At 37.3% G+C, this 22,682-nt stretch overlaps 1 protein-coding gene across 4 annotated transcripts in view; it reads left to right on the top strand.

Annotated features, from left to right (window-relative positions):
• The window catches only part of KDM4B (lysine demethylase 4B), a 257,679-nt gene that overhangs the window by 31,368 nt on the left and 203,629 nt on the right, over positions 1-22,682 (top strand). For all 4 annotated transcript variants that reach the window (XM_074203930.1, XM_074203931.1, XM_074203933.1 and 1 more), the window contains one exon: positions 19,981-20,146. In XM_074203930.1, the coding sequence (XP_074060031.1) occupies positions 20,006-20,146 (141 nt within the window). In that variant the 5' untranslated portion in view covers positions 19,981-20,005. The remainder of the gene's footprint in view (positions 1-19,980; positions 20,147-22,682) is intronic.

Genomic DNA, 22,682 nt, shown 5'->3' with positions numbered 1-22,682 from the left:
CAGTTAACATTAATCAACTAATAACAGAGAAAATTTAATGATCCTTAACCCCTTATTCAGGCCAACCAACCTATTCCTTGGCCCACCATGCTTCAGGGCTGTACAAGCCCAGGGCTGTACAGAGATCTGTAAGGGAGAAACTTGTTCAGGCAGCAACAGTGCAGCAGCATTCTATGCCTCAAGAGAACTCAACCAGAAAACTGAGGAACAGAGGACAATGAAAGAGAACACACATGTGACTGTGTAGTCCTCAGCCTAAGGGAGAGTCTGGCATCCAGCTGGGGCCTGGCTCTATTCTCATGGAAAGTCAGTTGGGGCAGAGACCAAGACTGAACTGTGAATTGCCCACTATGGGAGGAGGCTTACTTACTTAGATGACTTTGAGATTCAGACCCCAGAGAAACCACACTAAAAGGGGAAGGAGTCTGAAAGGAAGTCCTAGGGAGCTATTAAAAAAAAAAAAAAGACTGAAATTACCCCAGATATTTCAGAAGGAAAAAAACTCGAAGACCTTGAGCAAGAGCACATATAGAAGGATGCCTTGGCAAGGGGGATAGAGAAAGGGAGATCTCAGTAATCAGTTTTGGTAGTTGAGGAAGCAAAGCCTCAATGTAGAGGATGGGAGGGGTGGAGATTAGGGGTAGATTTAAGGGAAGAATTGCTCTGATGAGCTAGTTTGCAAATGGCTTAGAAAAGAATTGGCTTGCTGCAAGGAGCTCCAAGTTGATTTTATGTAGCATAAAGTTGAAAGGGATTCAGTATTTAGTGAATTTCTCCAAGTCTGTTCAGCTTATTTGAATATGAATGAAATACTGAATGGCAGGAGGAATCCAAACTTGTCCAGGATAGGACAGAGGGACACAGAATTCAAGTGTAGTTGTTATTGAACTGATTACAAAGTGAATGTCCCTAGTAACATTGTACAATGTACAATGATCCACATTGAGTGTGATGAGAGAGAAATCATATCTTTAAGGAAGAAACAGAAAGTGTAAGAGATAACAAGATCAGACAATAAGATATCTGTTTGGTTTTTTTCTAAATTAAAGGAAATAGGTCCTTGAACTTTTTTCAAAACTCCACGGTTCTTTATCTGGATACAGACAGCATTTCCCTTTGCAGACAGCCCCAAATTGTCCCTACTTGTTGCACTGATGGAATGAGCAAGTCCATCAAGGTTGATCATCTTCCCCATGTTGCTATTTGGGTGTACAGTGTTTTTCTGGTTCTGCTCATCTCACTTAGCATCAGTTCATGCAAATCATTATCTTTAGGCATGCAGTGCAGCCAATTCCACTTTGGGGAAATTCTAATTGTTAGAAAATATTTTTTGGCAAAAAAAGAAATTTCTGCAACTTTCAATCATTCTTCTAACTCCTCTTTAGATCAAATAAAGTAAGACTTATCCAACTTCTCCAAACCATGAAAGTCTTTTAGATATTAAGAGTTGGAAGGGGCTTTCTTTCTAAGTCTTACTTTCTACTTTCAGTATACTTTTTATGTCATAATTTCCAGATCACTCAACAATCCCAATTGCCCTTCACAGAGTATACTCCATCTTAATATGTAAGCTGAGGAAGAAGATTTTGACAATATAACATTCCTGTCCCTAAGCAGTTAAGTGGTACAGTGGATAGAGCATTGGTCTTGTAGTCAGAAGGACAGGAGTTTGAATCAAGCCTCAGCTTGACTTCTAATAGCTGTGTGACCCTTGGATTAGGTCATTTAACCCTGACTGCCTCACATCCAGGGTCCTCTCCTGACATCATCTGACCACTGGACCCAGATGGCTCTGGAGGAGAAAGTGAGATTGACTTAGCATAGTATCCCCCTCACTCAAAATCCAGTGCTTGTCACAGCATCACCTACCTGATCTTGTGGTCTTCTTTGAAAACAAAGGACAAATATTATTATTCCTGAGTATTAATGTAGTCCAAGATTGCCTCAACTTGTGGGCAACTACCCCACGATATTGTACTGTACAGCTTATAATTCTTTAAAACAGTTAGCTTTTATTTAGGACTTTAAAGTTTGCATAGCCGTTTACATAGATTTTATTGGTTTTTGCAAGGCATTGGGTTAAGTGACTTGTTAATGGTCACACAGCTAAGCAACCTTATTTGAACTCAGGTCCTCCTGACTCCAGGGCCCAGTGCTCTGTCCACTATACCACCTAACTGCCTGCCCCTAGGTTATATCATTTGATCCACATGACAACCGTTGTGAGGTATGTTATTATTTTCCTTCACAGATGAGGCAACTTAGTCTACTAGAGACTCAAACAGAATTTTTATTTCTATCTTTTCAGACTCTACATTCTATCCCACTGCTCCATCTAGCTATCTCTTAGTTCACTAAGATTCTCAGGTCTCTTTCTCTTACTCTAATCCTAGGCTCCTTTTATCCTATGCATAGCCCTAATTCGTATACAGATGCTCTTTAGGAAGTAACATGGTACAGTAGAGAGCTGAACCAGGAAGGCATAACCAGCTAACCTTTAAGGTTACTATCTCTGGACTTTAGATTCCCTACCTGTAAAATGAGGGAGTTAAATTTGGAAGATTTAAAAAAAATTTTTTTTATGTTTTTGCAAGGCAAATGGAATTAAGTGGCTTGCCCAAGGCCACACAGCTAGGTAATTATCAAGTGTCTTGAGACCGGATTTGAACCCAGGTACTCCTGACTACAGGGCCAGGTGCTTTATCCACTGCGCCACCTAGCAGCCCCAAGATTTTTAAATTCTTAAACATTTTAATTGTTCTAGGTTGCGGCAATTCAGTTTTCACAAATGAAGTTGGTGTGTGGGCTGTCTGCATTCAGTTCTGAATAGGCGTTCAGAATCAGTATAAAGAAGAAAGATGCCCTTCTTGCCATATATAATCAGTGATCAAATCTTGCCTAATTTTTATTAGTGAAGATAGATGCCTTCCTTAGTAATCTGAACACTAGAATTTTGAAGTTTTTTTTAAGAGCCTATAAATTTTTTGTAATCTCACCTCCTCCCTCCAGGTCATTGTCTAGTATAAAACTGTAAAATTCAGGGTAGAGGGGAAAGGGATTAGGATTTATATGACATCCACTTGGTTCCAGTAACTTGGTAAGTGTTCTCAAAAACTATGGGCAGTAGGTCTTCAATTCAGCAGTTGAAGAAAGACTTGCTTAGCATCACCAGCTAGTAAGTGTTTGATGCTGGATTTGAATCTTTCTGTCTGTCTCTATCCTGAGTAATTGGAACTGTTTCCCCGAAGACCCTCCAAGTAAGTAGTCTTTTGGAGGTCAGTGGACTGGAAAGTAATTTTTACAAAATTTTTCTTAAAGGTATAAGAAAGAAAACAATTTTATTTGATCTCTGGCCTTGCCTCTCTGTAATTTCATTTCTTTATGAGTATGACTAGAATTTATATTTATTACTTTTGACCCTTTCCATGGTGACATGATTATTTTCTAGCACATTTTTCCCATGAATTTTCTCTTTGAATGAGAGAACTAGAGAATGTTTAGTTTTAGTGGGTCATTTCATACCAGGGACATGGTCTCTGAAGAGCAAGTGACCATTATAGAGTGTGGGTCTTATTAAACTGTCCCCCCCACCAAATGCTATAATTTCTTTGTTAAAAGCAATTTAGGGTCAGATAGACAGTACAGTGGACAAGAGTATCAACCCTGGAATCTGGGGAACCTGAGTTCAAATGTGGCCTCAGACACTTAACACTTACTTAGCTGTGTGACCTTGGCCTTGCAAAAGTCCCCCCCCCCCCCCCCAATTTAGAAGAGTTACAGAGAGAGAGAGAATTATTGACTCCAGCTATTTTAAATAAATAATATGTGGAAACTTAATTACTCTGAATTGTTGTATGGATTTATTTTTGAAGGCATTGTATGTAATGAAAGTAGCCTAAGAAAACATATTGCTGATAAAACATAAAACAGTGTTGAGGAATTTGAGGGTCTAGATCTGCTCACAAAACTACTTATTTAAGTTAGTACACAAATTGAGTTTGTATGGCAAATCATTTGACTTAGCTTTCTGATGCCTTCTGGTCACTCATTCTGTATATCAGGTGAGACTGGTTAGAACTTGAATGGGAGGGAAAAGTCAATTCACTTGACTAGCAAGGGAAGGAGTCAATTTTTTTTTATTTTAGGTTTTTGCAAGGCAAATGGGGTTAAGTGGCTTGCCCAAGGCCACACAGCTAGGTAATTATTAAGTGTCTGAGGTCAGGATTTGAACTCAGGTACTCCTGACTCCAGGGCTGGTGCTTTATCCACTGCACCACCTAGCCGCCCCAGGAGTCAGTTTTAAAATAATTTCCCAAACTCCTTATGTGGTACATAATTAATAAATATTGCATTATTATACTATATCTGACTTTTATATAGGAGGAAATTGAACCCTCAAAAGGGTTTATGACTTTACAAAATAACAAAATAACAGATCCTCTGACTTAGTAAGTCAGGCTCATTCTGCTCTGCCACCACCACCTCTTTGTGTGAAATGTGTCTAGTTGGTTAGCAATTGATGAATTGACACTTGAGAAATCCATCTGGTGCTTATTTCTTTGTTATGCTATATTTGGGAGTTACATTTTTATTATTTTAAATGACTACATCCATTTGCTTGAACGGCATCCTTCTCAACCCTCTGTTATATCTTTGAAATTACTATGTCAGAGCTATCTTTGGAATGATATAATATACACATTGCCTTCAACCCTCCTGAAGTTTGTTAGGTTGACTTGCTGGCAACAAGGTCATTCCTCTAGTTTGAATCAGTCACTAAGCTTTTGTTAAGGACCCATTATGTGCCTGTGGAGGTACCAAGCTCTGGAATGTGGGAACCAAAATGAAATAATCCTTGATCATTATGACTCAGGAAGGACACCTCACATTAAAAAGTATTTTCACTGACTCTAACTCTAGGCACCATTGGAATTGACCCATAGCTTTCTATTGACTGGGTTAACTGCTTCAAGCTTGTCCTCAAGCTCAGTCTGTTGTCCATAGCAAACAAACACTTGAGGACTTTTCAGAATTGTTTATATTTGTCATTTGTTTTAAGTTTCAGAAATTCTTGTTCCTTTTCCTTTCAAGACCAAAAGTGGGCTTTTCTTTTTTTGGATAACTGAAGCTAAAGAAAAGGGAGTTTTCCTTAATATCTTATGTCCCCTAAATGGTTTAATTTAATGATGGCCTTAAAGTTATTTAGTTTTAGAGAAAGACAGGACTAGGTGGTCAGGAGCTGAATGTGACTGTAGGACTCAATCTTCTCTTTTATAAAATGAAGTAGTTGATAGGATATCTCAAAAGAATTCTCCAGGAACTGACTTGTTTATGTTTTGTTGACTTCTCTGCCTTTGAAAGTAGTGTATGAAAAGGACTAATATCAAAGAACCTAAGCTATTTTCTGTAAAGCATCACCCCCTATTGCATCACAGGTATGGAAATTGCCTTCACATATGAGGAAACCACATTTACCCAAAGGACCTTTAAGGCATCAAACCCATTCCATAATTTTTTAATAGATGAGAAAATCATTGGTCCAAGAAGAAAGTGACTCTAGAGAGGGTACTCATTGCCTCTCTTGTGGAAGATATTGGATGTGAAGACATTAACCTTTTTGGTGATGGCTCTTGATGCCTGGATGCCAACATGACCATAGCTGATTGGTCAGATTTCCCAGAGCCTGGATTTCATTGACTAAGCTTCAGAAGGTAGGGTTGTGGCATGGTACTAGAGAAGGACACTGCCCTTGTAGTCTGGAGGAACCTGGGTTGTTGGCAAGACACTTAACTTCTAAAAGTCTTACAGTATTCACCTGCAAAAAGGGGGTAATAATTGTATTTACCTTAGAAATTAAAGTTTTTTTAAAGCACTTTTTTGCAAATCCTAAAACTATGTTAGTTATTCTCATTATTTTAGTCTTTGTATTTGGATTCAAATAGAAATTACTCTGGGACAGATTGTTATCCTACACTGTTCTTTTTTGTTTACTGTTCAGTGAATAATTGGGCAGGTGAATGAAAGATTTCTTTTAGTGCTTGAATAAAAAACATTTGCAGTATAAGCTCATCTTCTGTAGGATAACTCAAAAAAAGCAGTTTTAGCACAATTCCAGTTACAGAGAGAATGATGAAATGTTGAATATATTATCCTGTTCTCATCTGATTTTGATTTTTTTTAAACTAGGCCTTATATTTTGAGAGTTTTTCCTTACACGTAGTTTGGAATTATTGAGGATTAAAACATGGTGACAATTATTAAAATTGTTGTTCAGTTTGGTAACTAAATTAAACAAAACAAAAGTAAACAAACATGCAATTACAACTGAGTGATATTATGTTGGTAGAAGCCTCTATGTAATGCTTTCTGTAGAATTGGTGCATTAGTATCAGCTACATAGCCTTTTTACATCCAGAGATTGCTTTCTTCAGTGATTGAGGCTGCATCACTTAAAATAAGACTTAAGTTTGCAAAGCACTTTGCATGCCATTTCATTTTAGTCAGATAACATCTCTCTGAGGTAGATACAGTAGGCATTTAATTCTTTTTTTATAAATGAACAAATTGAGAACTTATTTGACCACACTGGTCATAGAGCTGTCAGAGGTAGGATGTGAAATCCAATTCCAAGTTCAGTACTCTAACCAGTACAACAATGGAAGTAGACAATGATTGTCACTTTGACTTGAGTACTAAAACACTCTGATTTTCTTATGGGGAGTTAGGAAATGTTTCATACTTCTTGGTACCCTCAATTTTGTCTCCAGTGGAGAATCACAGACAGGTGGGTGGGGAGCTCTAGCAAACCTGATGGTATCCTTCAACTTAAACCTTCTTTTAAGAGCTTAGTATTATTTGGTAATTTGTGCTATCCCCTCAATTTCCATTTCTTTGCCACTAAAAACGAACTACTTTAAATATTTTTGTTCATGTGAGGCTTTTCCTTTTTTTTTTTTTTTAATAATCTCTTTAGAATACAGACCTAGGAGTAGTATTGAGAGATCAAAGGGTCTGCCACAGTTTTATAACTTTTGGGCAAATGACTTTCTAGAGCAGTTGAATCACTTCATAACACCAACAGTCCATCAGTGTCTCAGTTTTCCAACATTCCCTCCAACATTTATCTTTTTTCCTTTTTTGTTCATATTAACCAATCTGATATGTACTCTTAGAGCTCTTGGTCCTTTATGTTCAGGAAGCTTTTTTCTATATGCTGAAGGAGAGCTGACTTTGCTAAAGGTTTGCACTAGCAAGTTTGTGTAATTCTGTATCATTTACATATACATTCTTACTAACCTGGTAGGTATATAGTGCAAATATTATTAGTTTTATAGAGCAGGAATATCTGAGGCTCATACCTAGCTCAGAAAAGTAATTACTAAAGAGAAATTTATGAAGGGGATGCCCTTTTATATTTTTACCTACAGGGTACAACTGTATGTTTTGAGATCTCTCGAAATGTCTTTTGATAAGATTATCAAGATTGTCAAGCATGAGGCCAAGTCAGGGCTTAAATTCAGATTTCTTAACCTAAATTCTATGCTCTAGACCAGAGCATTAAAATGATGGTTGATGAACATAGGAAGAGAAGCAGTAATTCCATCTCACAAAAAGCCATGATCTCACTAAGAACAGATTATACCAGACTATGCTCATTTATTCTAATAGAATCACTAAACTTATAGATGAGTTTGATAAATCATTTCTGTTCTGTTCTCCAGAGCTATGTCTTACAGTTAAATAGATATAGTTAGATGGGTATCAAAGGAGTTGTTAATGGTTTCATGTCAGTGTGGTAAGAAGTCTCCACTCAAGTGCCCTAGGAATCTCTTCTTGACCCTGTACATTAGGAAAGGGTATGTTCTTCAAATTTGCAAAAGACTGGGTAGAATAGCTAACAAAGTGGATAACAATAAAGATTCAGAAAGATCTTGACAGTTTGGAGTACTGAATTGAATAAGGTGATAGCTATAAAGTACAAAAATCAACTTTACAAGTAGAAGAGAGGAGGTATGGATCAGACAGTCGTGAAAAATGATCAATATGCAGCACTGATGATATGGATATGTATTTAGGGAGCATCGGGTTTGATTAGAGCATCTGATCCCTAGGAGAGTTGGAGATGAGGTTAGAAAAGGTAAGTAAGGGGCGGCTAGGTGGCGCAGTGGATAAAGCACCAGCCCTGGAGTCAGGACACTTAATAATTACCTAGCTGTGTGGCCTTGGACAAGCCACTTAAACCCCATTTGCCTTGTAAAAAAAAAAACCTAAAAAAAAAGTGTCAATGGGACTGGTGAGAAAAGGGTCCTTGAAAAAGACTTTTTAGAGATAATTGTCATTGATTTTGTTAGGGTGGGAGATGATTCTGAGGTTTTGAATTGGCTAGGAATATGTCTTTTAGATATAGAAGTAGGGAATTCAGCAAAGTTTACTGGTTGTGATGGGGATGGGAAAGTTTGAGGTGCCAGTGGTTGAAACTCCAGGTTAGTGAAAATGGGATTTTAGAAAAGTTTACTCGCTCAGGACAAGAGGGCTAGGCTGAATGTATAGATACTGCAGCTACCTTGATACATACAGAGGTGAGAATTGAAAACTGCAATTAGTTGAGGGGAAAAAAAGGTAAAAAAAATAGCTTTAGGGGATGGGAAAGTTTGCAAATACATATTTAGTACATATGAGTATGGGGCAAAGAAACCTGGAACTAGATGCATGAATGAGGAATAAGTATGGATTGTTGACAGAACCCTGAGGAGATTCATCTGACTGGAACAGAGGCTTCCTTTTGGGGAGTAGTGTGAGGTCAATTTATAGATGGGAAAAGAGGAGGGATCAGATTATGAAGGACTTTGACAGAGAGAGCTAAGATTTAAATCTAATTCCTGGGAACAGATGGGCTTTTTCTTAAGGGACAGCATGAATCTGTACAGACATGGGTTCCCACTGAAAGAAGCTTCTAAGTCTGTTGTTTTTACCCATATTTTTTTGGATTTCAGCCTTTGAACATACAAAGTGTTCTGTGGGATTTAGGTAGAGAAACCTTGTATGACCAATGTCTCATTTCACCTAAATCATAACAGTCATTTAAAACAGGAAAAAAATTCTTTTAGTAAGCATCTCCTCTTCTTGGGTAGTTAATAGCTGCCATGGAATATTAAACGTTGTTACATTTTGATGTGTATTTTCCAAAATTATGTAGTTTATGACCCTTCATTTACAACAAGTTGGAACTTTACTATAATAATAAAAACAATTAATGAATCTGGTGCTGCTCTTGAGTTACATTTTTTGAGTTATAGCTTTAATAAATGTCTTTTCTTTTTTTATTGAATTTTACAACTTTCCCCCAATCTTTGAGAGCTTCTCTCCCCTCAACTCCCACAGAAGGCCGCCTGATAGTCTTTACATTGTTTCCATGCACTGATCACTGATCAAAATTGAATGTGTTGAGAGATATTATATCCTAAAGGAAAAAAAAATATAAGAGATAGCAAAATTACATAATCCATAAGAAATTTTTTATTAATTGAAGGTAAGTCTTTGGTCTTTTTTTAAACTCCACAATTCTTTCTTTGGCTATAGATGGTATTCTCCATCACAGATACCCTAAAATTGTCCCTGATTGTTCAAGCAAGTCCATTAAAATTGGTCACTAACCCTATGTTGCTGTTATGGTGTACAGTGTTCTTCTGGTTTTGCTCATCTCGCTCAGCATCAGTTCATGCAAATCCTTCCAGGCTTCTCTGAATTTTCCTATCCCTCCTGGTTTCTAATAGAACAATAGTGTTCCAAAATGTGTCTTTTCTATAAGCTCTCTACTAGGTTCTGTGTTTAGAATTGAAGGTACATTAGATGTCAATGTCAGGCAACTTCTTTGTTTTATAGATGAAGGTACTAATTTAAGTGACATTCAAGTGATTTGAATGTGAAATAGTAGATGGAAGGAGTTGGAAAAAATACCTTTTAATTGCAGATTTTGTTTTTCACTATTTCTTACTGCCTCCACAATGATAGATCATACCTTTTTGAGTTTTTTTTTCTGGTAAGGCAATGGGATTAAGTGACTTACTGAAGTTCACACAGCTAGGTAATTCTTCAGGGTCTGAGACTGGATTTGAACTCAGGTCTCATGCTATATCCACTGTACTACCTAGTTTCCCCTAGATCAGGGCTGTCCAAAATGTGGCCCCCTGGCTGAATTCAGGTAACAGTGTGATTTTTATGTGGTCCCCTTTGTGTTTACCAAATGCTTTTAGTAAATGAAACCAAGCAACTGCAGAATCAAAATATATTGTCAGTTGTTTCAATCAAAACTTTTATTTTGAGGGGCAGCTAGGGGGCGCAGTGGATAGAGCACAGAACCTGGAGTCAGGAGTATCTGAGTTCAAATCTGGCCTCAGACACTTAATAATTACCTAGCTGTGTCGCCTTGGGCACGCCACTTAACCCCATTGCTTTGCAAAAACTAGGGAAAAAAAGATTTTGTTTATTTTGAGTTTTACAATTTTTCCCATATTCCCCCCCCCCCCCCCCGAAGGCAGTCTGTTAGTCTTTACAATGTTTCCATGGTATACATTGATCTAAGTTGAATGTGAGGAGAGAGAAATCATATCCTTAAGGAAGAAAAATAAAGTATAAGAGATAGCAGAATTACATAATAAGATAATGGATTCTCCCCCCCGCCCAAAAAAAAATTAAAATTAAAGGTAATAGTCTTTGGTCTTTGTTCAAACTCAACTATTCTTTCTCTGGATATAGATGGTATTCTCCATTGCAGGTACCCCTGATTGTTACACTGAGGGAATGAGCAAGTCCATTAGGGTTGGTCATCTCCCGCATGTTGCTGCTAGGGTGGACAATGTTTTTCTGGTTCTGGCTCATCTCCCTCAGCATCAGTTCACACAAATCCTTCCCTGAATTCCCATCCCTCCTGCTTTCTAATAGAACAATAATGTTCCATGACATACATATACCACAGTTTGCTAAGCTATTCCCCAATTGAAGGACATTTGCTTGATTCTAATTCTTTACCACCACAAACAGGGCTGCTATGAATATTTTTGTACAAGTGATGTTTTTACCCTTTTTCATCATCTCTTCAGGGTATAGACCCAGTAGTGGTATTGCTGGATCAAAGGGTATGCTTATTTTGTTACTCTTTGGGCATAGTTCCAAATTTCTCTCTTGAAAGGTTGGATGAGTTCACAGCTCCACCAACAATGTATTAGTGTCCCAGATTTCCCACATCCCTTCCAACATTGATTATTGTCCTTTCTGGTCATATTGGCCAGTCTGAGAGATGTGAGGTGGTATTTCAGATACTTTAATATGCATTTCTCTAATAAGTAATGATTTAGAGCAATTTTTCTTATGACTATTGATCTCTTTTATTTCCTCATCTGTAAATTGTCTCTGTATATACTTTGATCATTTGTCAATTGGGAAATGGCTTGTTTTTTTGGAAATTTGACTCAGTACTCTGTATATTTTACAAATGAGTCCTTTGTCAGAAATACCAGTCGCAAAAATTGTTTCCCAATTTACTACTTTTCTTTTGATCTGGGTCACAGTGGTTTTGTCTGTTGCAAAAGCTTTTTAATCTAATGTAATCAAAATTGTCTAGTTTGTTTTTGATGATATTCTCTATCTCTTCCTTGGTCTTAAACTGCTCCCCTTTCCATAGATCTGACGGGTAAACTACTCCTTGATGTTCTAGTTGGCTTATAATTTTTTTATGTCTAAATCTTGTATTAATTTTGATCTTATCTTGGTATAAGGTATGAGGTGTTTCTTCCATATGAACTTCCAATTTTCCCAGCAGTTTTTATCGAAGAGAGAGTTTTTATACCAATAGCTAAATGATTACTATAATAATTTCCTGCTGTTGTACCTAGTCTATTCCACTGATCCATGACTCTATTTCTTAGCCAATACCAAACAGTTTTGATGACTGATGCTTTATAATATAATTTTAGATCTGGTAAGGCTAAGCTACCTCTTTTGCACTTTTTTTCATTGAATCCCTGGAAGTTCTTGGCCTTTTATTTCTCCATATGAATTTACTTATTAAAGTAAGCTTTTGGAATTTGATTGGTTAGGGCACTAAACAGGTTAGTTTTGGTAGAATAGTCTTTTTTATTATACTATATATTTTATTATATTAGCTCGGCCTATCCATGAGCAGTTGATGTTTGCCCAGTTATTTAAATCTGATTTTATTTTTATGAGAAGTGTTTTGTAATTATTTTCAAAAAGTTTTTGATTCTGCCTTGGCAGATAGACTTATAAATATTTTATATTGTCTGAGGTTACTTTGAATGGAATTTCTCTTTCTAGCTTTTTCTGTTGTATCTTGCTCGTCATATATAGAAATGTTGCAGCTTTCAGGGGTATATTTTATATCCTGGGACTTTGCTAAAGTTGCTGATTATTTCTAGTAGTATTTTAGATGACTTTTTGGGATTCTCTAGCTATACCATCATGCCATCTTCAAAGAGTGAGAGTTTTCACAATTCTAATTCCTTCAATTTCTTTTCCTTTTATTGGTGAGACTAACATTTCTAATGCAGTATTAAATAGTACTGGTGATAATGGACATCCTTGTTTCACCCCTGAGCTTAGTGGGAATGCCTCTAGCTTATCCCTATTGCATATAATGCTTGTTGATGGTTTCAGATAGATACTTCTAGTGTTTTTAGTAGGAATGAGTGCTGTATTGTAAAGTCAAAAACTTTTTCAGCATCTATTGATATAATCATATGATTTCTGATAGGTTTTTTTATTCATATAATTAATTATACTAACAGTTTTCTTAATTTTGAACCAACCCTGCATCCCTGGGATAAATCCTGCTTGGTCATTGTGTATTTTCTTAGCAATAACTTGTTGTAATTGTTTTGCTAATATTTTATTCAAGATTTTGGCATCTATATTCATCAGAGAGATAGGTCTATAATTTTCTTTCTCTGTTTTAACTCTCCCTGGTTTAAGTATCAGTATCATATTGATGTCATAGAAAGAGTTAGGTAGAGTTCCATCTTCAGCTATTTTTCCAATGAGTTTATATAGAATTGGAACCAATTGTTCCTTAAATGTTTGATAGAATTCTATCTGACCCTGGAAATTTTTTCTTAGGGAATTCAATAATGGCTTGTTTTCTGAGATAGGGTTGTTTAGGTTTCTAATTTCCTCTTTACTTAACTTGAGCGACTTATATTTTTGTAAATATTCATCTATTTCACTTACATCATCAAATTTATTGGCATATAATTGGATAAAATAATTTTGAATTATTTAATTTCCTCCTCATTAGTGTGAGTTTACCTTTTTCATTTATGCTACTAGCAATTTGGTTTTCTTTTTTTAAATCAAATTGATCAGAAGTTTATCAATTTTACTGGGTTTTGCATACAACCAACTCTTGGTTTTATTTATTAATTCAATACTTTTCTTGCTTTTTTTAGTTTCTAATTACTTCTGGGTCTATTTCTCCCTGGCCCAGTATTGCATATGATTTTTATTGCATTATAATCTGAGAAAGATGTATTCACTATTTCTGCAATTGATCATTAGATTTTTATGCCCTAGTACATGGTCAGTTTTTGTGTAAGTGCTGTGTACTGCAGGAAAAAAGTATATATTCTGTTCTATCCCCATTCAATTTCCTCCATGTCTAGGTTTTCTAACAATCTGTTTACCTCCTCAACTTCTTGTTTATTTTATGATTAGGTTTATCTAAATCTGAGAGTGGGAGGTTGAGGTCTCCCATTAGTAGAATTTTGCTATCTCTGTCTTCCTGTAGCTTTTCCAACTTTTCTAAGCATTTGGATGTTATACCATTGGGTACATAACATATTTAGTATTGAAATTGCTTTATATCCTCCTAAAAGGTTCCATTGACAGTAGTTTCCTTCCTTATCTCTTTTTATTTATTTAATATTTATTCTCATTTTGTACAAATGTTTTTTTTACATTAGTAAAATATTCTTGTTTAAGAGTAAACGAAATACTCCCCATAGATATAGACTTGCTTGAGCAATAAAGGGGAAAGAAAAAATTAAAATTAAAAAAAAATAGTAATAATTGTAGATATGGCCAGGTGGTGCAATGGATGGAGCACCAGCCCTGGAGCCATGAGCACCCAAGCCCACATCTGGCCCCATACACCCTACTATCGCCCAGCCATGTGACATATAAGCCACCCGAACCCCACTGCCCTGCAAAAACCAAAAAAAGAAAAAAAAGACCCAAAATAAAATAAAATAGTAATAATAGTAGGGGTAGCTGGGTGGTGGACAGAGCATCAGTGCCTGAGCCAGGAGCACCTGGGTCCAAATCCGGCCTCAGACACCCAACAATCATCCCGCTAAGCGGCCCAGGCAGGCCACCCAGCCCCACCTGCCCTGCACCCCCCCCCCAAATAATAACAACAAAAAATGTGCTTGAGTCTTTGTTCCAACACCAACAACTCTGTCGTGGATGGATCACATTGTTTATGATAAGTCCATGGCAAAAGTTACTTCCATATTTTTCCACCCTTGCCATTGATGATCACAACTCCCTCCTTTTGTATTTCTCCACTACCATGCACTATATTTTCTCTCTCCTTTCACTCTGACTCTGCTGTAGGGTAGCTGAGTGGCGCAGCAGACAGATCCCCGGCTCTGGGGTCAAGAGGCCCTGAGTCCCCATACCACCCCTTAGGCCCAGCATCCACCTGACCCTATGGTCCTGGGCAGGCCATCCAATCCCAGCCCCTTGCAAGAAGTAAAAAAAAAAAAAAATGTGTTATATCTGACCACTCTCCCCCCATGGTCCATCCTCTCCTCCATCACTCACATCCCCCTTTCCCCCTGTCCCCCCCCCCATTCTTACTCCAGATGTCTTTACCCCATTGAGTATATATGCTGTTTCCTCTCCTAACCACCTCTGATGAGAGTGAAGTTTTCCTCATTCCCCTTTGCCTTCTCCCCTTCCATATCATTGAAATAGCTTATTGTAATAAAGAAAAATCTTACTATATGAAATATCTTGACCTATTCCTCCTCTCCTTTTTATTTCTCCCATTACATATCCCTTTTATCTATTGACTCCATTTTTACACCATATTTTATCTTCGAATTCAGCTTTCTCCTGTGTTTCAAGTATAAAAGCTCCCTCTACCTACTCTATTAACTGAGAAGGTTCATATGAGTATTATCAGTGTCATTTTTCTATGCAGGAATACATGCAGTTCATCCTCATTAAGTCCCTCATATTTTCCCCTTCTGTTCAGCTCTGGCCATTCCAACAGGAACATTTGAAATTCCCCTGGTTCGTTGAAAGTCTATCTTTTTCCCTGGAAGAGGACATTCAGCCTTGCTGGGTAGTTGATTCTTGGTTGCATTCTAAGCTCTTTTGCCTCAGAGGTTTGCTTTTGAAGATCCTAGAGGCTTTTTTCACTTTACTTAGTAATTCCAAGGGCCAGTCAATAGGGGGTGCTGGTTGCTTTCTCTGGAGTGATTGAAGCCCTCTCTCAATCCTGAAGGGGAGTGAGGAGGGGCAGCAAGAGCTGAGTTGACCTTGAACAATGGGCTGGAAGCCAATCTCCCTTTCAGCTGAGTCTCTGTAGTGCCTGGGGGTGGGGGGCTACCCTTTGTTCCTGGACTAATGCTCCAAAATTATGGAGGTCAGGTTCCTCATGAGTTGGAAGAGTGAAGACCTCCCCTCCCTGGCCAAAAGACTCAACTTTTGTAAACTTGGTTCTTGACCTGCCTTTCACCAAAGTCTCTATTGCTGATGCCTCTCACCAAAGTCTCTGCTGCTACCACTGGTCCTCTGGCTTCTCCAACCGCCCCCCCCCCCCCCCCCCCCCCCCCCCGCCCCTGCGCTGACCCTCTGGTCTCTGCTCCTGCTTCGCCCACGATCCTCTGAGACAGACCTTGTTGGTAGGTGTTCTTCTACTAGTTTCTTTTTCTGGGTTTTGTTGATAAAGTTTCTGTTAAGAGGTTTCTTTCATGAGGGGACACAGGGAGCACTTAAGGCAGTGCCTGTCTTCTCTGCCATCTTGGCTGGAAGCTCTCAATCAAAACTTTAAAAAGTAAGGTTGGACAGCCCTGCCCTAGATCATATCTTTTGAGATAACTTAAATAGTTCAGGATATGTAGAAATAGATTGGGAACAAATCCCTCAAGTGTTCCTTTTTTAGTGATCCCATGGTCTTTTTGGTGGTAGAAGTAGGCAGAATTGCCCTTGGATAGGAAGCTTGGTTATATACAGTGTTATAATGGAGATCTTGTGGCATTGCCGCATTGCCATTACAATTGACTCTCTTTAGATAGTTAGACTTAATAGCAAATTCCACAGTGTTTAAAAGGACATTTTCAGATATCCTTATTTTAAAAATCTGGTTCTAAGATCTGATAGCAGCAGTGTTGGGGCTGTGTATATCATACTGGCCCTGGAGTCAGGAGAACCTGAGACATTTTGTTACTTACCTTGGGCAAGTCACTTAATGCTTATTGCCTCGAAATGGGAGTAGTTTTCAATCATCCTGATTCATATTTGTCTAGTGGACCTAGATGACTCCAGAGAAGAAAGTGACAGGGACTTCTGTGATTTTAACATTGTATTCTATATTTTAAAGATTTTTACATTAGCTTTGGGAAATGTATTGTTAGGCTTCATTGCCTCATCTGTAAAATGGACTGTCTGCTTCACATTACTTATGAGAAATGATGGAAGTCTTATCTTTGAAGCAGTGGAAGTGGTAGCTATTTTAGCTGTTTATGTTGAGTGTGTGCTTCTTCTATAAACCTCAGGTGGACAAGAATTGTATCTATTCTCGAACTTGTACCTCTTGCTCTTCTCTTGCTTAATTGTTTAAGTCCTCCACAGCAAATAGACACTGAACAGTATTAGAGTGTGTTGTTCAATTGAGCTACCCAAGCAGAAGGAAGAGTGTCATGGAAAGAATGACAGACTTCTGAGCCTGGAGCTCTGTCAAGTGCTTTGTGACTTTGGGCAAGGGAGATAAACTCTGGGCTTTTGTTTCCTTCTCTCTATAATAGAACTAATAATACCTCTTACTTTGCTAGGACCGGATGATTTAAACAAATTTATAGAAATAAGATCTATTAGCTATTATCTGAGGAATTATACTCTTAGTTAACTCTCTCCAATGCAATACAATTTCACATTATATAATTGACAAAATAAGTAAACATAGAATAAAACAGATAAAATTATGAAAATCATATGATGATTTCTTAACTTCAGGGCTCTCCCATTATTGAATGTAGACTGTGTAATTAAAAGGACCAAGAAGCTTGGTCCCTCAAAGAAGAGTTAAGAAAACTCTTCTTGGCCAATGGGAGAGACTGGTTGTGAAATGCACTTGTCAGATACTATTTAAGAGGTTGTTGGTTGGTTTGACTAGGAGAAGGGAAGAAGTGTAGTCAGTTGCAAATGAAGATGATGTAAAATCAAAAAGGTTAAAAGAAAGTTAACATTTACATGTTAAAAACAATTTAACATTAGTTGAAAAAAAGTTGAAATTCTTAGCTGGGCATGTTTTTGCCCTTTGTCATTATCATTGAACTTCTCAGTTCAAAATCTTCTTTCTATCATAGGAGTCTTAAGCTTGGGGGGGCCAGAGATAAAAGTATTGCTATTCATAAATCTTGGGCCTGGAGTTAGGAAGATTTGAGTTCAAAACTAAGTTAAATACTCATTAGGTGTGAGATTTTAGCAAGTCACTCCACCTCTTTTTTTCAGCTCTTCAAAAAAAATGGGAATAATCATGGCACCTACAGTTATATCTTATTTGTAAAAAAGTGCTCAGCACAGTGCTTGGAGCAGGTGCTGTAGAAATGCTAGTTCTCTTTCCTCCTATATTATAAAAGGTACCATCCTGAAAATTGGGAGAGCTGGCTTCTAGTCTCTGCTTTGTCATTTCACTGTGTCACTTTGGGCAAGTCACTTCATTGTTTTGAGGCTCATTTTCCCATCTGTAAAATATATATTCATTTATTTACTGAGATTGTGAGGAAAGAGATTTACAAACTTTAAAACCCAAAAGCTTCCCAAAAGCTTCTGTTCAAAAAGCTCTCTGAGCAAACAGCTTTCTGTTCTTTTTTAATCAATTCTATTCCTGGAAGAAACATGATGCCCCCTAGTGACTTCAGTGGGAGAATACTTGTGGGGGGTGGGGGGACCTTTGTTTTTGCATAAGGCTTGGGGTGAATTTTTTCCTTCTTTCATAGAGAACAGTCTTGCTTTGAATAATTTTTCAGTGCAATTAAAATATATGTTGATAGAAAAGATTTTATTCTCATACTAGTTGATTTTGTTTCCTTCTAAAAAAAGCAATGTAGTGCAGTGGATAGAGCACTAATCCTGAAATCAGGAGGACCTGAGTTCAAATGAGTCCTCAGACACTTAATAATAAGTGACTAGCTGTGTGTGACCTTGGGCAAGTCACTCTTAACCCTATGCCCTTAATTTAATAAAATTTTAAAAAATAACTTAACCCATTTTTGTCAGTTTCACTGACTTTCAGTTCACTTTTATTTTAGTGCTAAAATACCTGAATATCTGTATTTAACAAAAAACTGGGTAGTCATAAACCTTTGTCTAGTGTTTTTGTATTTGTGTATACAAATCTGAAGATAGAGGAATTCAGTTGTATGTTGTCTGTAAATATAGACCAAATCCTTAGATGCCAATAATCATAATTTAACTCCTCACATTTGTAAAGAATTTCAGTGCTACCAAAATATTTTTTTTACTTTTACTTTCATGATATCCCTGTGACATAGAGGTGATGGTATCTTCAGCATTAAATACCTGTGATCTAGCAGTGTCTGCTCTCTAGAAATTTATTTATTCTACATGTAAGTAGCTAGCTGTCTTAAAGGAAGAAAGGGATTCATTTCCAAGGCTTTAAAACACTATTTGAGGATTTTCTGTTCAATTGGAGAAAAAATATGGAGCCATTGGAGTTAATCCACCCAGGGTGGATTAAGCCACTTTTACAACTGAGAAAACAGATTCAGTGGTAAAATTTACCTATATTTAAAACCCAATGTGGGGGGGGGGGGGGCACATCTAGGTGGATAGAGCTCCAGCCCCTGGAGTCAGGAGGACCTAAGTTCAAATATGACCTCAGACACATAATAATTACCTGGCAGTGTGACCTTGGGCAAGTCACTTAACCCCATTGCCTTTAATGGCTCTTTCTGCCTTTCTAAAATTTGAGGTTATAGCAATTATAATGAGGTAGATGATACACTTACATATTCAAATCTTACAGACTTGTTTATAGCTGACATTATATTAGGGGATATTTTGAGCCTTACCAAATCACCAAAGTTTACTGAATTGGACCTAGGTTAATTAGTTCAAAAATGCTCTTTTGAAGTGCTATTAGCCTCTAGAATAGCAGCTACCAGTTAAATAAACAAATCATTAGGTAGAAAACAATTGTGAGGACTGGCAGAATCCATTGTGACCTGAATGGATTATGGTAGATAATTTGTAGGAAGAAATTAAGACATACACAAAAGACCATCTGCCTCTCCACTGTGGTTCCTGATACTATCTCCTGCCAAAATCCAATTAAGAAGTGGCTGAAGGCTATTGATTTCAAGATAATAACTTGAGTATAAGTGTGTGCTGTGAAAACCGAGGGTGCCTTTAACTGTCAAACTATACTTGTTGTTCTTTCCTACACCATATTTCTATTTAAAATAGGAAGCTTTTCTATTTTTAATTCATTTAAAGTTATCTTACGTCTTTTATCTTTTTAAGAAAAATTAATTAGTGTTTGTCTTTTTTATAATTTTATATATATATATATATATATCATTATATAAGTTTGACTGTCTCTTATGCTCCATCAGTCTTGTGTTAATTTTAGGAAGTTTTTTTAAAAAGATTCAATGATAAAATTTATATTAAGGTGATGTTTCCCTTAATAACTTGTGTATTTTTTTTTCCTTGTAGATTTGGTACTGAGCCATTTGGAATCATGGGGTCCGAGAATCCAAGTCCACAAAATCCTAGCTGTAAGATCATGACCTTCCGTCCTACAATTGAAGAGTTTCAGGACTTTGGGAAATATGTGGCCTACATTGAGTCCCAAGGAGCTCACAGAGCAGGACTTGCTAAGGTTAGCTTGTTTGAGTACTTTCCCCCTAGTTCTCTTCCTTACCCACAACTTCCTTACCCAGTTTCAGCATTTAGGTCTTAAGATTGTTTTTTTTTTTCTTTTAAACACTTCATTTATGTAATAAATATCAAATTTCTTCTATATTCAAAGCATTGTGTTAGACATGGTCTTCAGTAGAACTTACATTCTAGGAGGGGAGACAGTTCACAAAGGAAGTAATATAAATGAGTGGAAGTCTAAGGTAGAAATTGTTACTAACTGAGATTGGCTGCATTTAAAGGACTTTACTTTCTAAATGTAGAAATTCACCATATGAAGAGAGGAAGAGAGGGCTTTCTAGGCTAAGGGAATAGTATGTGTGTAATGGTGGGAGGGGAGCAGAGTTATTTTTTGACTGAGTAGGGGGAAAGGTGCCTGATTGTCATGAATCTTAAAGGCATGCATAGGCTTTTGAGCTTGTTTTGTATGGGTAGCAGGGAGCCGCAGTAGGGCTCTTGAGGAGCAAACTGGGGGTTTAGGTGAGTGTTCTCTGGACTAGGGGAAAGAATTTAAATCATTGTAAAATTGTAAAATACAATTTGGATTGCACAATTAATTTGTTTTTCCCACTGTCTCAGTACTTTTTCCCCAGTATACCTTGTGTCCTGTGTAGTATTTTGTGAATTTAGAAACCAGCTTGTCCATTCTTCTGCCACCTCCTTCCACCCCCAAGTAAAAACATAAATTTCAAAAGAGTGTTAAGGATAGCATCATAGAGCTAGAGCTAGAAGGAACCTCAAGGACCATCTAGTCCATTTGACTTCCTTACTTACAGATAAGTCAAGTGAAGTTAAGGTCCCCAGTCATACAAGTTAACTGTTAGCATCATTGAGTTGAGATTTGAATCCAAGTCAGTGTTTTTCCTCACTGCTTTCCCCTTCCCAAATTTTAGTTGACCTCACTTTATGAGAAAATCAGTGGAATGTTGACTATTGACTGTCTTCTTTCCTAGTCCCTTGTGAAACTCTACTATGTAGTTCTTTTCTTCTTTAGTTCAGTCTCTTGAGGAAAACATAGTTCTTCGTTTTTTTAAGGTCATGCTCACTTAATTCCCAGTGATTTTCTTGGCATCCCAACAGAATTCTCATTTGTAACAAATACAGGCAAACAAAACTTGGAAAAATGTGCCTGCAGATTTGTGCTTTATTTTGTATCTATATCCATTCTACCACCTCTGCTAAGAAGCAGGAGTAATGCTTCCTTCTCAGGCCTCATATCATATCTCCTCCTGCTAACCCATATACTTCTTTTTGCTTTATGGCCATACTTTATGCATACTTGCATGTAAAGGAATCCAGTTCTTTTTTCTTTGAGTTTTGAGCTTTGCAATTTTTCTCCCAATCTTACTTCCTTCCATGCCCCCCACCCCCGAAAGCAATCTGTCAGTCTTTATTTTGTTTCCATGTTGTACACTGATCCATCCACTGATCCTTAAGAAAGAAACAAAAAGTATGAGATAACAAGATCAAACAATAAGATATCTGGGTTTTTTTTCTAAATTAAAGGGAATAGCCCTTGAAATTTGTTCAAATTCCACAGCTCTTTATCTGGATACAGATGGTATTCTCCATTGCAGACAGCTCAAAATTGTCCCTGGTTGTTGCATTGATGGAATGAGCCAGTCTATCAAGGTTGAACATCATCCCCATGTTGCTGATAGGGTCTACAGTGTTTTTCTGGTTCTGCTCATCTCACTCAGCATCAGTTCATGCAAATCCCTCCAGGCTTCCCTGAATTCCCATCCCTCCTGGTTTCTAACAGAACAATAGTGTTCCATGACATAGATATACCACAGTTTGCTAAGCCATTCCCCAGTTGAATGACATTTACTTGATTTCCAATTCTTTGCTACCACAAACAGGGCTGCTATGAATATTTTTGTACGAGTGATGTTTTTACCCTTTTTCATCATCTCTTCAGGGTATAGACCCAGTAGTGGTATTGCTGGGTCAAAGGGTATGCACATTTTTGTTGCCCTTTGGACGTAATTCCAAATTGCTCTCCAGAAAGGTTGGATGAGTTCACGGCTCCACCAACAATGTATTAGTGTCCCAGATTTCACAAATCCCTTCCAGCAATGATCATTGGGAAATGGACCAGCTCTTGCTATTGCTGCTGTTCTTCCTGTTCCTTCCATTTGCTCTAGCAAATTGATAATTTTTGTTTGTTATAAATGATAATTGACTGTAGAATGAACTGAGTTTTCCAGTACACCTGGACATATTCTTCTCATGTTCTATGTATGCCCATGAGTCTTGAGTATAAAGAACTTTTGTGAATGTCTCTTCCAACAATGATCATTATCCTTTCTGGTCACATTGACCAGTCTGAGAGGTGTGGGGTGGTACCTCAGAGAAGCTTTGATTTGCATTTCTCTCATAATTAATGAAGGAATCCAGTTCTTACTTTGCTATTTCATTTACCATCTGTGTGATCTTTGGTAAGTCAATGAACCTTTGTGCCTTTGATCTTATTAGTGAAATAATACTAGATAAAA

The sequence above is a fragment of the Macrotis lagotis genome, chromosome X, assembly GCF_037893015.1.
Source record: "Macrotis lagotis isolate mMagLag1 chromosome X, bilby.v1.9.chrom.fasta, whole genome shotgun sequence".
In the NCBI taxonomy this organism is placed as follows: Eukaryota; Metazoa; Chordata; class Mammalia; order Peramelemorphia; family Peramelidae; genus Macrotis; species Macrotis lagotis.
This window is presented reverse-complemented; position numbering and strand designations above follow the sequence as displayed.